At 42.6% G+C, this 18,022-nt stretch overlaps 3 protein-coding genes across 3 annotated transcripts in view; 2 read left to right on the top strand and 1 right to left on the bottom strand.

Annotated features, from left to right (window-relative positions):
- HELRODRAFT_167205 (hypothetical protein) overlaps positions 1 to 1,483 on the bottom strand; it is a gene marked incomplete at both ends in the record, with an annotated part of 2,328 nt that extends 845 nt beyond the window's left edge. The window contains 2 exons of the mRNA XM_009012731.1: positions 271 to 378; positions 1,134 to 1,483. Coding sequence (XP_009010979.1) covers positions 271 to 378; positions 1,134 to 1,483 — 458 coding nt within the window. The remainder of the gene's footprint in view (positions 1 to 270; positions 379 to 1,133) is intronic.
- Positions 1,484 to 1,860: 377 nt separating this feature from the next.
- Positions 1,861 to 3,470, top strand: HELRODRAFT_72109 (hypothetical protein; the record flags this gene model as incomplete). The annotated part of the gene is made up of 5 exons (XM_009012732.1): positions 1,861 to 2,060; positions 2,366 to 2,448; positions 2,596 to 2,738; positions 2,950 to 3,075; positions 3,231 to 3,470. Coding segments are annotated over 5 exons (792 nt in total), but the record flags the coding sequence as incomplete, so codon positions are not given.
- Positions 3,471 to 16,328: 12,858 nt separating this feature from the next.
- HELRODRAFT_96972 (hypothetical protein) lies at positions 16,329 to 18,022 on the top strand. The gene is made up of 6 exons (XM_009012733.1): positions 16,329 to 16,344; positions 16,719 to 16,760; positions 16,887 to 17,117; positions 17,318 to 17,503; positions 17,598 to 17,756; positions 17,874 to 18,022. The coding sequence occupies exons 3-6, from the start codon at positions 17,112 to 17,114 to the stop codon at positions 18,003 to 18,005; spliced, it is 483 nt and encodes a 160-aa protein (XP_009010981.1). The 5' UTR covers positions 16,329 to 16,344; positions 16,719 to 16,760; positions 16,887 to 17,111; the 3' UTR covers positions 18,006 to 18,022.

Consider the following 18,022-nt stretch of genomic DNA (forward strand, 5'->3'; position numbering starts at 1 on the left):
TGGATGAATGAAAGACTGAATGAATGATTGAGTGAACGAATGAATGTTCGAATAAATGGATAAAAAACGGTTTTTATATGATAATAATGATTTATGTTGTTACAAATATAAATATTTTATTAAACCCCATACAAAATTTTTGCCGTGATGATGATGGCGGTAGTGATAATATCACACACGTGTACACACAACGCACGCGTGTACACAACACACACACGTACACACAACACACGTACACACAACACACGTACACATGTACATTGTTTGAACCACAAAACAGAAGCCTGAGCAAACGAGTGGTCATCAGCAGGCCCAAATCCATCATTGGTATCAACAAACTTCACTTCAATCCATGGAATGCAAAGTCTGTACCCTTGCCTGTATGCGTGTGTGTGTGTGTGTGTGCGTGCGTGTATGTGTGCGTGGAGTGGAGTGGTTTATTATGTATTTTGCCGATTGTGTTTTACAGTTTTCCATTTTTATATCATTTTTAATGTCAATGCATTTCCTCATTTTCGTCACTCACTTCTTATTCTTTGTACACAAGTCGTTAAATAGCAGTGAGAAGAAGATGGCTATTTTTTTATTAATTTACCATCTAACTTCGATTTACATGCTCTCTTTCTCTCTCTATCTCTCTCTCTATCTCTCTCTCTCTCTCTCTCTTTACAACCAAACTTATCACACAAACAGATAGACGGACACACACACACACACACACACACACACACACACACACACGTACACACGTACAGACACACCAACACTGACAAACACATGCTAAGCAAGCACATGGCCTCTTCTCTCTGCATCATACATTTTTTAGTCTAGTTATTCATTTATCTTACATTCCTTTTTTCCTCTGGCTTTTTTCATTTAAACATTTAAATTCTACAAAAATAGAATTAAAAATATTTTTCTTTCATAAAAAAACGTAGTCCTTTTTGGTTGGCATTCAGAAATTCGTCAACCTCTCTCTTTCTCCGTAAACCTCTCTCTTTCTCCGTCAACCACTCTTTTTATATATCTCTCTCTCTCTCTTTTTCTCTGTTTTTTCACTCTCATTCTTCTGACTATTTTTTCTATGTTTTATACTGCCCACACTCACGTGTATGCATGCTAACGTAACTAACTGCATTCTATCCAGGTATAATGTGGAAACCCTGTCAAGAACACCTGTCTCATTAAAAAACCCCTCCTCGTCGTCTTCGTCGTCATCATCTACGTCATCATCGTCATCAGTAGCAATGGCACCTTTGACAGGTAGCTCGGGTCGTACAGGTGAGATGATGAAGTCATCGGCATCGTTATCGTCGTCCTCTTCTGGTATGATGACGATAATGTCTTCATCTTCGTCTTGCCATAGCCCTGATGATAATAATAATAACAATAACAATAACAACAATGATGGTTTTATTTCTTCTACACTAAAGTTTGTGTTGTTGTTTTTGTAGTTTGTGAGGATGTTGTTTTTGTTGTACATGTATGTAAGCGTGTATGTGTGTGTATGTGCGCGTGTGTGGGTGCGTGTGGGTGGGTGGATAATGATCATGATCTCTTTTAGTAATGTTTGTTAGGCTTAACTTTGTATTTGTGTATTTCATTTGTTTATCATCATCATTATTATAGTTCGATTTTTTTTAAAAATGCATATTTTCATTGATTTCACATCATTTGTTATTCGCGAATTAAAAATTTGTACCTATCTAATTCAAATTTACATTTTTTTTCAACAGTTTTAATTGCATAGAGCCATTTTTTATTCCTAAAAACAGATCGACAAACAACAACAACAGCAGCAACAACACTCTACGACATCAACAACCTTTATTACATTCAACGAGTGTCTCTTTGCTGTCATCGTCGAAGCTATCTGACAGCAACAATGGTGGTGACAATTCCAAACCTCTGGGCCTCTTAGTTAAGGGATTTCCCATGCGGTCTACCGACTCGAGTATCAGGGACGGGCTGTACCACGATTACAAAAAGTATGGAAAGGTTTTGTCGGTTAATGTCATCGGCCAGGCTGATGATAGGCACGCTATCGTTAGCTTTAAAAAGTATGTTTTTTCAGTGGTTTCTTGTTTTCAGATTTTCGGGGTTTTTTCTAAATGAAATAAATTTTTGGTTTTTTGTACATTGGATGACATTGCAAATTACTCTGTTTAGGTTTAATATCTGGATTTTATTCTTCATACATTTATATATAGTTTAAATTTTTAAAATTTAAGATAGTAAAACATTTAGCGTGCATGAATTTCTAATATCGCCGTCATCATAAACTTCGTCGTCATGATGATCGTCAACATCCACAACAACGTCATCAAATACGTCATCAATGACGTCATCACCCTCTCAACCACAGATCGGAAGATGCAGCTAAAGCTCTGGAAGCCTCACAAGAGAAAAAGTTCTTTGGGACAAAACTGCAAGTCTTCCCACACGAAGGTTGGTTTAGGTTTTTCATTTTTTTCGTTTTTTTATCCATTTGACCATTCATTCATTCATTCATTCATTCATTCATTCATTCATTCCATACATTCATTTATTCATCCATTCATTTATTCAACAACAACACCACCTCCAATCAATCAGAATTGAAGCCAGAATTCCGTCAGCAAGACGACCAAGACGAGTACCACCACAAAGCCACCAGGACTCTATTCATCGGCAACCTGGACAAGACTACAACCAAAGAATTCCTCAGAGATATACTCGTAAAATATGGAAACATTATCGTTAGTCTGTTTGTTTGCTTGTTTGTTTGTTTGTTTGCTTGCTTGCTTGCTTGCTTGTTTGGTTGCTTGCTTGTTTGTTTGTTTGCTTGTTTGTTTGCTTGCTTGCTTGTTTGTTTGCTTGCTTGCTTGCTTATTTGTTTGTTTGTACCGCATGACTTGTTGAAATCTCACACACGACATTTCACAAGCAGCATCTCATATCACCCAATAGGACATAGATATAAAGAACCAAGGACAAGCCACCTGCTATGCATTCATCCAGTTTGATAATATTCGCTCAGTCGTTCAGGCTCTAAGGGAGATGGACGATGAGATGATTAATAATAACAAAATAAAGGTTTGTGGTTGTTTCTCTCTCTTATAGGTTGTGTGCTTGCGCGTATGTGTGCGTGCGTTTGTCATCTGTTGTGGTGTAGGACATCAGTTGCACAACATTCAAACAGCCGCCTTCAAGTAAATCAAACCCTCCTACATCTTACATCCACAAAACAGGTTGGATTCGGCAAGAGCATGCCAACAAACTGCGTCTGGCTGGAAGGAATCGACCACACGGTGTCGGAGAAGTTCCTCGCCCTGCAACACCTCACAGCATTTGGACACATCATCGGCATGTACATCGATAGGAAGACCACCAGAGCACTCATTTTCTACGAATCCGTCGATCAGTCCATCATGGCTGTCGGCGAACTCAGGGGCCGGTTGGTCAACGATAAAAGAATACAGGTGAGATAATGATGTGATGATAAGAGGAAAATATTCTGACATTTACTCTCAAAAATAATTGTCGATATTTATGGAACAATTGAAATTTTGAATGATCAGGTGGACTTTGCAAGCCGGGATTGCCAGAACATGTTTCTAGAAAGCATGGAGCAGACGGGACAGTTGAGGTTAGGGGATCGTCTCGAGGACAGGATCAACAGGGGTGTCCACCCGTTCAACAACAGCAGCGTCGAGTTTGTCAGACAGTGGTTAGTGAAATCGTCGCTGTTGTCATTTTAATTGGGGCAGTTGCTTCATTTCATTGAGATGTATTGACCGCATTCGCAAATGCATTTGCCTAACATCCAGCCTAAACTTTCACTTTGTTGCACCGATACAGGCCCGCCTACAACGCTCCGGCCCAAGCGAGGGAGGATCGTTTCTATCCATACGAAACCTCCATTCAGCAGCAGCAGCAGCAACCGCCCAACAACAGATTTAACAACAGGTGCTTTCCAGCTGGGAACCGCGGTTCTAGGGGAATGGTTCCTGGAAATTATTACAACGGTTATGATGGCGCTGCTGCTAGGGACGGGTGGTTAGTTTTTTGTTATATTTTCGTATTTTTTGGTTTCTGATATTCAAAAATTAGTAGGCTTCGTTGGTGTCGATCATGTAGAAACGAATTCGTAAAAACTTTAGCTTGATGTTTGCATCTTAAAATTCTAAAACTGACAGTCTACCTGGAAGTCGTCCCTTCAAATATGACCTGACCATACCGCCTTCGAATTCGTCATCATACAGCAGAGAGAACTACCCAGTATCCAGGCCATCAACATCCGGAAAGGATCGAAGTTTGTCATCGGAGAGGCGAGGTCCCTACCGCGGAGGAGATACAGGGAGCATCATCCTGGATGCCTCTCCTATCAACATCCCGAGCGAGGACTGGGAGGATAGGATCTCGATAACATCCAGCGATAAGAAACATCGAAGCAAATATCACAAACACTCAGGCAAAACGAGCAGCAAAAATCACAAGGACGAGAGCAGAGGTAGCAGTAGCACCGCTGCTCTAAACACGGCCTCCTCAAAAAGTTCATCGTCCAAGCACAAGCCGTCAACTAGTCCCATTGACTTGATTTTGACGTCGTCCCACAAAAAGTCGTCGAGCAGCCGAATCTCTTCGAAGAGCAAAGGCGACCTGGTTGTTGCCTCGTCCGGAGGTCATCGTACGGTCGTCGTCGATAATGAGACTTGGGTCGATCCCGGACAGATGAAGGATAAGTACAACCGGAATCACAAGAGATCAGGTCACAAAGAAAAGTATAACTCAGATGCCAGTTCTAAAAATAACTCTGAATCAGTTGATAAGTTGAAATCTCGGAGAAAGTCATCGGCATCGAACGTTAGCAAGGAGCCGTCGGATGTCTGCTCTGACTTTTCATCTTCCACCTCTAGGTCGACGTCATCGTCATCAATAACGACGTCGTCGTCGGCAGCTTCGGTGGCCAGCATCGAGTCGGATTCGAACGAGGAGATGGGATCGCATGCCAGTGAGGAGGTCGATGCGTTGGAGAAGCAGAAACAACAGCTACTTGACATGCTGAAGGCCATGGAAGACGATGGCGTTCCGACTGCTAACGACAGATACAATAATCTCAATAATGCCAACATTAATGTTAATAACAGCGACAAAAATAATATTAATTCCTTCGCCGACGTAATGATATGTCATGAAAAAGTTGTTATAAGTACTTTAAATAAACCCAATGAAGACTTCTTGAGACAAAATAAAAAATCTTCGGCCAACAACACATCTTTGGAAAGTTTGAAAACGGCGAAGCAGTCGCTGCAAGATGCCAATAAAGCTCGCTCCTCAGCGAATTCATTGGACAGTCGAAGGCAGTCTGGCAGCATCGAAACTGTGGGTACACATTCAGCACAACCTAGTACGCCGAACTCATCGACTTCGTCTTCATTCGCTACAAGACGAAACTCCGTAGCTGACGTTGTCGTCATCAGTGAAAGCAAAACAAAATCAAAAAAATCATCGAAACCCGTTACCGCGGATAAATCTGTGCACAAGAAAAAGAGTGGCTCCAGTAATGCGAACGTCAACAACAACAACAGCAACAATGTTAAAGGGAAGCGCGCTGAAGATTCATCGGATGTTAACGAGAAATTAAGGAAAGCCTGTTACTCGCCTGCTAGTGACGTCAGCAGCAACGAACTGTCTCCACTCAGTGACGTAGTTGCTGTTGGCAGCAGTGCCGTTGTGGATGACATCATCGCGGCTCCGACAGTTGCAACGAGTGATGCAACAGCTGCAGCTACTCAAAAACACGTCAAATCGTCGTTCGAGCAATCGGTCGATCCAGTCACTAGCACCAGTAAAAAGCTCTCCAAACAGCAGCAAGACCAGAATCATCATCATCACCACCATCATCACCATCACCAACCTTGCATCATTCCCACATCGTCCCAAACGACACACGACGCAGATAACAACAACCAATCAAACGCTGACAACAACAATAACAGTAGCAGCAACACAAACAGCAGCAGCAGCAACAGCAGAGACAACAACAAAAAGCCCATAGAACCTCGCAATTGCAGCACAGTTGAGAAGAGAGTTAGAGAGGTCATGATACTTCCGTTACCCAAATTTGGGATAGAATTGATGATGCAGAGGAGGAAATCCACAGGCTCTCCCAAGCCAGCAACCCATCCTCTGCTGCCTAGCATGGATCATCATCATCCACTTCCTTGCACCATTCATGCTTCACCACTTCTTTCACCTGCTGTTTGCACCAACGCCAACTTCAACAATCTAATAATGGCTTCATCGTCAGCACTGGCAACACCAACAACAACAACATTTATATCAACTACTGCCAATGCATCGTTGCTGACATCAACTTACTGCTTCAGTAGCTCGTCTGCAGCATCATCTGTGGTCGCTTCTCAAGCGTCAGTTGTGTCTGGTGACATGAATGCATACTTAACTCTTGAAAATTTCAAGTCTATTAAAAGTGAATCAATGACGCTATCATTTATCCCGAATGACAATTCAACGTCATTTGACAACATTGAACAACCAGAACAGCGAAGCATCAAAGACGAAAATGGTAATGTCAACTGTGGACAGTCTGCTGGAGTCGTCAAGTCAGAATTCATCCCTCCAACAACAACGACTACAACAACAACAACAACAACTGCCACAACAATCAGTAACGATGGATTGTTGTTGCTGGTGACAGATGTTAAACCAGTCATTGAATCATCAAGCACGTCTGTTGTTTCAACTGCAAAATCTGGAACTCAAGTTACAGCATCTCTAACAGCAACTAACAATAGTGACGTCATGGCGGCCATATTGGATGATTTAAAAATGGAAACAGGTAACAGTCCGGATGGCGACGACATGGATGAAAGAATTCGAGTACTCGATGAAAAGCTCAGCAAAATCCAGCAAGGAGTTTCAAGGAAGCCTGCTCCCTCATCCATCATCAATGCATCATCTGACGATGCGTTTTCATCATCTGCCTCCTCGACTACGACCAACTCCACTGGCCTCTCTTCAGTTATGGACTACAGAGAGAAGTATCGCCGACACAGAAAGGACACCAGCTACAACAGCTCATCCTTGACGTCCGCCACTTTCGATGGTCAACAGAAGTCAGAACCTTCAGATCTGACGAAGATTCTCCTGTCGAGGAACAGCATTTTTGATCAAGACACCAGAAGATTGGAGATGCTTCACAGGATGGCACAGCTGAATGACACTCCAGTCTATCCGAGCATGAATCCTCCTTCCCATCTGGATGTTTCAACTGCCAGCAGCATATCCGCCACTCCATTTACACCAATTGCTCATCAGCATCTGCCAAACAACATTCTCCCTCCTCAGATATTCAGTCCTCCTGCAACCACACCAACAACTTCTACAACAAATATTCTCATGTCAGACTGGAGCTCTCTGCAAAGTCCATCGCACAACATGTCTCTCTGGTCCGTCAGGCGACCTAGTTATTCGCCTATCTCATCAACTCCTACCATTTTTCCAACCGGCAACCAACCACAGCTCGACCTCGGCAGGGCTCCAAAGTTGAACGTCGACACAACCACACCCGCCAACATGCACATCAGCATAACGAGGCAGCTCTCAGTTTCTGGCATGATGTCACCCACGTTAAACATGAACGGTGGCTTGTTTCAACCGCAGACTCCATGCTTCCCCGTCGCATCTGGAGATCCGCGACGTATGGCTCGACCGCTGGATCATTCAACTCTGGCCTCAAATAATAACATCAACAATGCTGTTGGAGCCATGGGAATGAAGTGGGGTACGATGGGAGCAGGAGGGTTGGATGGGACCCCCCTGTTGACACCGGCACTATCGGCAGCGGAACATCAAGAAAGCAACTGGGCAACATCGACAACGCAGAAATCTACGCCGGTAAAAGAGATGGTGTCACCTCCCGTCTCAATTCTGAAGAAACATACACACGCCAGTTATAGGAATGACGTGAAGGAACCTGTTCTTGCCGGTGCTGCTGTTGTCGCGTCTCACCCGTTACTGCAGCAGCAACACAGTGTCGATCCGAACAACAACAACGCAGAACCAACTGCAATCATCGGAGTGGGTCAGAAAAGAAAATCAAGTGACACACCGCTGGATGCCGGCGGGCGACCGAAGATTATGAAAACTGATAATAAAAGTGACAACAGCAGGAACAATGATAAAGCAAAAAATTCTACTCAGCCAAATAAAGTTCCTAACAAATCGAATGATCCTAAGAGTAATTTAAAGCCTGATGATAAAAAGGCAACAGGAGTAATGAATAAAAAAAGCCAACAACCTCATGCACCTACAACGAGCACTGTCACTCAAGCAGCTAGTATCGCTAACACCACGACTTCTACGACCGCTGCCGCAATGGCTCCACACAACAAAAATAAGAATGTCAATGGAAAAAATGGGAATAATAAGAAGGAGATCCCAAAAAAAACACTGAACACAAAACAGGACGATAATGATATGAAAAAGTCAGCGAAACAAAGTCCAGCTTCTAAGAAAGAATCAGAACAAATCAACAAAGCCCATAATAATCCTAATAAAGATCCGGCCCATAACAGCAGCAACAATGCAAACCCCTCTTCAACTGCAAACTCGGTAAACATTATTAATACAGGAAGTACTAAAAACAAAGACCCGTCTAAACCCCCGTTTCACAAATCAATCTCGTTAGACACGGTCGATAATAGCGAGAAGAAATGCAGCAGTAGCATTTATTCGACAAAAACATCAGCCCCGGCTAGCTCCAGTAACAATGCAGCATCAAAGGATGAGGTCAAAAAAGAAGATTGCAAAACTACTAATCCTAATCCTCCTCCTAACCCTGCTGTCAATAAGAATCTTAACAAAACTGTTGCAAAAACAAAAAGTCAAACACCATCTTCTGAAGGGCAGAATACAAATAAGAAGAATGAACCTAGTAAAAGTTCCGAAAAAACTGCTAACAAAGTTACAACGTCCGGTGTTAAGAATAAGCCTCAAGTGACAAAAAATATTTCAGCTGAGAAAAAGGATGGGAAACAACCGCAGCATCAAAAAGATAGCAAGGATGATGCCAAAAAAGTTAACAAGGTGCCTCCATTGAGTAGCAAATCAACTCAGAAATCTAATTCAGATTCAGCAGCAAACGCCGTGAACAAGCAACATTCCAAAGAATCAGTGAAAAAGTCATCAGCTTCATCTGGTTCCATCTCATCACCGCCTCTGACTTCAACTGCGAAAGATAAAAAGTTGGAAGAAAAGAGGGAAGTGAAAGCTCTACTGCAAGAATTGGGCGCCTCTGACGAGTTTGCATCACCCTATGTCTCCATGTATGACATGGTCAAGAGGAGGTCCAACAAAGAAGCAGCTGGCCAGAAGAATCTAGATGATAGGTCCAAGTCTTTGAATCAGTTGAAGGTTACCATATTTTTTGTTTGTACACTTTTGCACAAGTTTTTTGTTTTCTCCTCTTTTTTATTTGTACATCATCTTTTTTGATTGTACGTACTTCTGTTTGTGCATATCTTTGTGTGTACGTTTTTTACTCCTATTTTTCCTAGTGCTATTTTTTAGCAGTTTAAAATTGTATGCTCTTTAAAGATGTTTGTATAGTAGCCAGTTGTTATCTTCATTCATTGCAGGCGAGCAAGCAGCGTAAGAGACCGAGAAGAAATTCCAGTCGAACAACTGACAGTGAATCAAATGAAGACGAGGAGGAGGAGGAGGATGAGGATGAGATGGTTGAGTTTGTGAAAAAGTCCGCTAAATCATCGGCTGCCAGCAAGTTAAATAGACTGCCCAGCTCTTCGTCGAATGCCTCGTCGTCGTCGTCGTCCTCTGCATCTTCCAGTGAAGATGAAGATGATGATGATGATGATGTGAAGACTAAAAAAACAGCCGCTAAGAAAAAAGCATCGAAGCCCACCCCAGCACCGTCCGCTAAAACGACAGCAGCAGGAATTGGTGAGAAAAACAGGCAAGGGAAAACAAAACCCAATCCACCAAGCAGTCAGTCATCGTCAGATCTCTCTGGTAAAGATGATGATGACGACGACGACGATGACGATGATAAAGGGAAATCTCTATCCGGAAAAGCTCAACATAAAAAGACGAATGACAAAAGCAAGACGGAGGTTGTGCATAAAAAACCACAAGGTCAAAGGTCGTGTAATATCTACACGTCGTCCTCTGAAGGGGAGGATGAAGATTCGGCGATGAGTTTTAAAACCAAAAAGAAGCCAGACGTATCGTCATCAGCGCTTAACGCGTCTGCTACAAAGAAATCATCTTCAATTGATGATGACCTTGATGGAGCCGGTAGTGCTAAGCATGCAGATAAGTTAGCTAAATTAAAGATAGCCAGGACCAATGCTTCGAGATTGTCGTCAACATCATCATCTTCTTCATCATCTGATAAGGAGGTGGTGGAAAGTGTTAAAAATAAGACGAGTATTTCACCATCAATTTTTTCATCACCAACAGTACCTAGCAAGAAACAACAACAGCTTCATTCATCTGGTAAGAAAAAAGATGAACCTACTGGCAAGGTTGAGAAGCGTGAGGATGCTAAAGACAAAAGAGATAATAAGCAAGAACCTAAAGTTAAAACTAAACCCACGACTCCTAAGCATGTTACAAACTCTGAAACGTCACCTTCTGAAAAGCCAAAATCAAAAAAAGATGATTCATTCAAAGCTCCCAAAGTAGCAGAAACATCATCTGTTGAATCCACAATTTATTCTGCAAGTCCATCGAAGTGTGACGCAAAGACTGATGCTCCCCTATTTAAGAAACGAGATGCTGGAGACGATGATGTGGAGGGAGATGCTGTAATAGAAAACTCCTCTAAACCTCACGCAAAACTAGCAAAAACTAGTAGCAGCTTGGATGGTGACGTTGAGTCTGCAAGTGAGAATGTTGATGGGCTGTGTAAAAAGAAACGAAAACGGTCAACATCCGGTGGTGCATTGAAGTCTGCTGAATCAACATCTGATGGCACGATGGGCTCATTGCTTGTAAGTAGCATGGCAAAAGACAGCGATATGAACGATCTCTTCAAAGACGACGTCTTCAGAGATGATGACGACCCACTGAAGAACCAAGCCCTAGATAGCACTCCCAAACCTTACGACGAGCCCATTGATGACAATGACTCCAATCTCGAAGCATGCCTTCCGGGGTTTGACAACTTCAAAAAGGAGGTGACCATTGCAAATAACGCGACGAAGAAATTACACGCCGAATCATTTTCTGACTACTTTGACAACAAAGTATCCAATAGTGGACAGTCTGCAGCGTCTCCTACTAAGCTCTCACCATCGCCAACGAAATTATCATCTTCCGCAGATGACGTTTTCAAGCAGAATGATCACAAACAACAACAGCAGCAGCAGCAGCCACTGAGCGTTAAGAAGCAGTCTAAACGTGATAGAAAAGATTCAGAAACACCACTGAGCCAGACTTGCATGGTTGAAAAGATGAAGGAAGACTCGTCTAAAGAAGAAACAATCGTGAAGGCAGTCGAGGCCATCATTGAGCCTGCATCCAGAGATTCTATGATGCCTGAAAAAAATAAACTAGACCTTCCCATGAATAGTAATTTGTTCTCGAATGTTCTCAATCTCGACAAGACATCTCCTCCCATGATTACTCCCCTGTTCTCTGCAGACCATAAGAAGGCAGACGATTCTCTGCTGATGGAGCAGTCTGCCAGCATAGAGCAGCCCGTCTTCGACGACGCCGACACGGAGAACAACTCTGAAGAACTCAACATGGCAATCAGTAACTTGATTGGCAACGCTGACGATGACGAAGACGATGAGGGTGACAATAATGGGAGTATTGGATCAAATTTTGTTAGCAACGTTGTCAATAAAACTTCAGATAGTACCCCGGATGAAATTCCCTCATCTGCCAGCACTGAGATAACTGCAGATGCATTCGAGTCGGAGAAGGGTAAGACACTGGCAGAGGAGGAGGATGATACTGCTTCCACCATGGACACTGAAGATCAGGAAACTTTTCCGACTGATGAAGAAGACAAAAGTGCCGTCAAAAATGAACAAGATGCGTCAGTTTCTGTTACCGAAGATTCAGATATCAGTAGCGATCCTAAAGTTAACAATGAAATAAAAGCCGATCAATCTAACAAATCAGACTCTGAGAGTAAGGTGACCAAAGAAACTGCTGAGTCATCAATGGGTCATAATGTTAAGCAGGAAACTCACGAGACCACTGATGTTGCAGGCCACGATTCAAAGGTTCATGATGATTTCAATGCAACTCTTCAGAAACCGTTCCAATCCGTCGGACATTTCATATCTTCCTTCAAGCCTGAGTTTAGGATGGACGAGGAGATGGATTGCGCAGGGATTGAGCCAATGGGGGCGTTAAGTGAAGTTGCAGATATTCCAAAGTTGTTGGAGGCTGCTAACGTCTGCTCAATCAACTCCATCTCCTCTAAAGATGCTAGTTCTGACGATGTCAAAGATGCTGCTGTGCCGACTGCTGAAGATAAGTGCGAAGAAGGCAAACCACTGCAAAAATCTACTGACGGTTCATCTAAAAATCATAAAAAAAGATCGGCGGAGAGTGATCGTGAAGAGGAAGATGACAACAAGATGATTATAATGGCTGCTGGTGAGGACAATGCTCATAATGATAATAAAGTAGATACGAATGATGATGACCAAGGCAATGAAGCTGATGGTCTCGTGCAACAAGCCAAGCGTATGAGGAAAGGCTCGATCAATGAAAGTATTTGCTCGGCTTCATCTCAAGCAACAATATTCCAAACATCATCTTCCTCTTCCCTACTGACTACGCCCTCCTTCCTCCAACCACAATCTGCTTTCACGCCACTGCAGCAACTTTCATCATCGCCATCAACATCGAGTTTGACATCACCGATCAGCTGTAGCATCGCCAGCAGTTCATCGCTGGCAGACTCCCACAAACCGAGCGGCAAACTCTCCGAGAATTTGTTTCAACAGTTCTCAGTATCTACGTCGGCGTTGTTTTCATCATTCTCGTCCTCACTGGCCTCATCGTCGTCCTTGTCGTCGCCATTTACCACCGCCTCCATCTTTGCGAATGCTACCGGCGTTGAGACATTATTCTCCGCATTATCATCGTCGTCATCTTTGTTGTCGTTATCAATGACGCCAGCATCCGTAGCGGCCAGCGTGCCTTTCAAGAGTTCAGTTATATTTCCGTCTGTGGCACACGAACATACAGATTTTGCCGCTCTACAGCAACAGCACCAGAAGATGACAACTCCTATGTTTTCATCGTCAGCCTCCTTGTCCTCGTCCTCCACAGCATTACCGGATTCGATCGCATCGTCTTCGTCATCAGCGTTTGGATTATTTTTATTTCCTTCATCTACTCAATCTTCTTTGATGACGTTTTCATCTTCGTCCAATCAGCACCCACAATCAACGACGTCATTCATCACACCTTCATCCGTTTCATCCTTATCAAAGTCCTCATCGTCGTCGTCATCTTCGTCGTCGCCGTCAACTACTTCCACTTCCTGTGCTGGTTCAAAGCAGCCAACTTCAGCATCACTACCACCACATTCAGCATCTCTGTCATCATCTTCTTCGGCCAATATCTCTCCGATGTTATCATCAGCAGTAGCATCATCTTCACTTTTCCCTACCAGCGTCACTTCACTTCATCCCCCTGCTGCCTCGCCATCCTCTTCCATCCCTTTGTCATCGTCCTCTTCTTCCACACCGTCGTCAACCTTCTTACACGTCTCAACAAACATCGAGAAACTTCCGTCGTCATCATCGCGATTGTCCTCACCGACAGCCAAGCCATCGTGGGAGACCAACATGGACAAGGTGATTGAGGACGTATCGAAGGGACACTTCAACAGGGGATACGAGTCCAACTTCTACGCGTCTCAGAGGAAAGCAAAGCCCTCCAGATCTCGGGAGAACTCCTTCTCGTCATCGTCATCCTCGTCTCTGTCCACCACACCTCCACATAGCGGCAACTGTCCGCCATCCCAGCTACAACAACCACATCTGTTGCAGCAACAAAATATGCAACAGTTGCAGCAACAATATCATCTTTCTCCTAGGGCATCTTCTGCAGCCTCTTCACAGTCTCAACAACAACAACAACAGCAGCAGCAACATAGATCGACACATGTTTCCCAACAACCTCATCTTCAACAACAGCAGCAGCTATCATTCAACCAGACGATTCCTGCTTCTGTCAGTAATCTCTTGTATCAGCAGCAGCAGCAACAACATCCACAACACAACATGCAGCAGCAGCAGCAACAACAACATCCACAACACAACATGCAACAACAACAGCATCACCAGCAACAACAACAACAACATCACCAGCAACAGCAACAACAACAGCATCACCAACAACAGCAGCAACAACACTTACCTGACCAACCATCTCCACAAATAGCTAAAATGACTGGTCCAGGTTTGATTCAGGTATGTTGGTCTCTTCATACTTCAAAGATTTCCTATATCGTTTCATTTTGTTTGATCAATTTTCAAATACATCTTTTTTTTATTCTTTTATTTTTTTTCTCGCTTTTTATTTATTCACATTTACGAAAATTTTGAACTCAGGTGTCAGTAAGTAACATCCCATCGAAACAACAACTGCAGATGTACTCAGCTGGTGTAGCTGCAGCTCAGCAGTTCGCAGCAACGTCCCAACTTCAACAACAACAACAGCAGCAGCAACAAAAACATCAAAACAACACATCTTCTTTGTTGGTCATGACTCCAGAACTACTTGCCATCCATCATCAACAGCAAAATCTGCAACAGCAGCAGCAGCAGCAAGTTCGTTTATCACATCCGCCAGTCGGCATGGTTGTTGGCAATTTCAAAACATCATCATCATCTGCCAACAACAACAACAATAATAATAATAATAACAACAACAATAATAATAATAATAAGGATATCCTGCAACAGCAGCAACTGCAGCAGCAACAATTCTTGATGCAGTCAAATTTATTTCTGCAGCAGCAGCAACAACAACAACAAACTCGTTCCATCAAAGAGAACTCACTAATGTCCCCATCGCTACCATCATCCACCACCACCAACAACAACAATGTTGAAAATGTTTCTCAACAAAAATGGCCGTCTGTGACGTCATCAAGTGGTGTAAGCAACAACAACAACAACAATGAGGAACAGAAGTTTATTAATGCTCCCACTATAAACTCATCTCAAACCAAGGTTGGAGTAGAAATTTTTTTCTATGGTCGCCATTATTTTTCTCCTTCTTATTGTTGTTATTGTTTGTATTTATTTATTTATCATTCACACTATAAGAATGTGCGTAATTGGGTTACTTTTATTCTACAGCCACAACAGCAGCAGCAACAACATCGAATGGATAACAACAGCAGCAACCTGTCTACTCAACAACACCAGCAACAACTATTACAACAGCAAATGTTACTGCAACAACAACAGCAACAGCTTCAACAACAGCAGCAGCAGCAACAAAAAACATCAAACTCACCTATGCAAAATCAACTGCCTACCAACAACGTCAACACTCACAACCAGCAGCAACAACTGCAGCAACAGCAGCTGCAACATCAGCAACTGCAGCAACAACAACAACTAACAAATCTCATGCAACAAGAATTTTTAAGAGGCAGTTTGGTTTATAGACCAACATTAGGTAACATTGGAGGTCTCGAAAATTCTGCCAGACATTTTTCACCTAAAAATGTCGAAGGCTTGCAACTACAAGGTCATTATTGTTTTTATTATTATTATCATTGTTCATTATTTTTGTAGTTTTTGTTGTCATTATTATTATTGTTGTTGTTTGTGATAATTAATCATACATTCATACTTTCCTATGTCTTTCTAGCTGCCAATCAAAGACTGATGAACGTGCAGCAGCAGTTATCGTCATCATTATCCCCGTCATCTTCTTTGACAGCGATTGCATCAACGACATCAATAACATCTCACAACACGCCAACAACAACATCTGACAACTGTAGCAGATCACAAATGAAAAATGACCGTCAACAACAACTGTTTGTCCGGCCGATTTTAGCTGTCCAACGACAACCACAACAACAAAATTTACCATCAACAACTTCAACTGCAAATCAACTACACTTATCAACAAATTTAGCTGCCGAGTTCCAAAGCTCTTCAGCAACCTCGTCGTCTGCATCATCGTCCTCATCATCAACTCCATCACCCATCATCATTGGTCAGCACAGAATGCCCTTTGCTGTCAAAGAACCGAGATTATCGAATAATCAGCCTCGGGCGGAACCAAAGATGCAAAATAATCCTCCACAACAACAACAACAACAGCCCATGGTAATGATTACCTCTTCCAACAACAACCAGCAACAACAAAACAGCTCAACATCTCCGTCAGCCAATAGCAATCAACAACAGCAGCAGCAGTTGAATTTGTTCACTCGACTTTCTACTCCAGCCGTCAACATCATCGGATCAGCTATGATGTTGCCACAGCAACAACAATTACAGCAACAACAACAATTACAGCAACAACAACAATTACAGCAACATCAACAACAGTTACAGCAACAACAACAGTTACAGCAACAACAGCAGCAGCACTTGTTGGAAAAATCATTCCTAATTAATCCATTGCCACAACAGCAGCAACTTCAACAGCAACAACTTCAACAACTACAGCAGCAGCAGCAACAACAACAACAGCGTTTTATACAACCAGCCACTGTTTTCCAATATTCTTCACAGGTTCGATTTTTTTTCATCACAAACGCCATCTCAAATCTTTGTCATTCTTTTGATTTTTTATAATATTTATATTACGTATAATATTTATTATTATAATTATAATCATAATTTCATAATTATGATCAGGGTCAGCCAGTTAACCTACACCACCTAGCAAATCCCGGTCAAATTGAATTTTTTGTTGCCGGAAATCACGTAGTCGCCCCTCTGATTCAAACGCTCCCCGCGCAGACGGACCGAATATTGCAGCAGCAGCAGCAACAACAACAACAAAATTTACGATCTGTAGTGAACCACCTACAACCGGGTTCGATTGCGCAACAGGGCAGTCCGGAAAACTTCCAGAGAAATATGCTGGTTAGTTTGGTTTTCGGGAGTTGCTGGCCAGACTAGTTGATTGATTGATTGAATAATTGATTGAATAATTGATTGAATAATTGATTGATTGATTGATTGATTGATTGACATGATAAATGATTGATTTAATGATTGATTAAATGATTGAATGAATGATTGATTCAAACTAGCAACAACCACCAACTCACCAACAACAACAGAACAAGCCAATAGTGTGGCAGGGTATGCTAGCACTTAAGAACGACAGTGCCACGGTGCAGATGCACTACGTGTCCGGCAGTGATGCACTCATCAAGGCCTCACTCCCCGACAACATGACCACGCTACGGATAGCCCAGAGGATGAGATTGGAGCCCAACCAGCTGGAACAAGTTACCAAACGAATGGTTCGTACTATTGGTGACATTTTTGTTTGCTTTTTTTTTAAATATTAATTATTAATAAAAAAAAAAAACAAAAAATGATACCCCACCAAACTAGGCCGAATCGGAATACACCATGTTGTTAGCCGTACCCTCGGGCCATGATCACGTGGGCCTCATGACGCAGAGCCACAACCTACAGATGTATTTCATTCAGTACCTCCAACAGAAGCAGGCCGCCGGCATTGTTAACATATTCCAACCTAATACTAATCAGGTTTGCTGGGTGTTTGTGAGTTGTGTGTTTGTTCGTTCGTTCGTTCGATTGTTCGTTCGTCTGTTTGTCACACAACATCAGTAGCATGAGTTCATAGCATCAATAACATCATTACAGGCTGCCTACGTGGTCCACATATTTCCACCATGCGAATTTTCACTTGGGAGTCTGAGATCCAAGCTGTCTCCAGAGGCCCTCCACAGTTTAACTGACGGTGGCTATCTTCTCATCATCATCACCACTTGCTAATGTAATCATATATATAT

Source organism: Helobdella robusta, assembly GCF_000326865.2.
Source record: "Helobdella robusta unplaced genomic scaffold HELROscaffold_11, whole genome shotgun sequence".
NCBI classification, from domain to species: Eukaryota; Metazoa; Annelida; class Clitellata; order Rhynchobdellida; family Glossiphoniidae; genus Helobdella; species Helobdella robusta.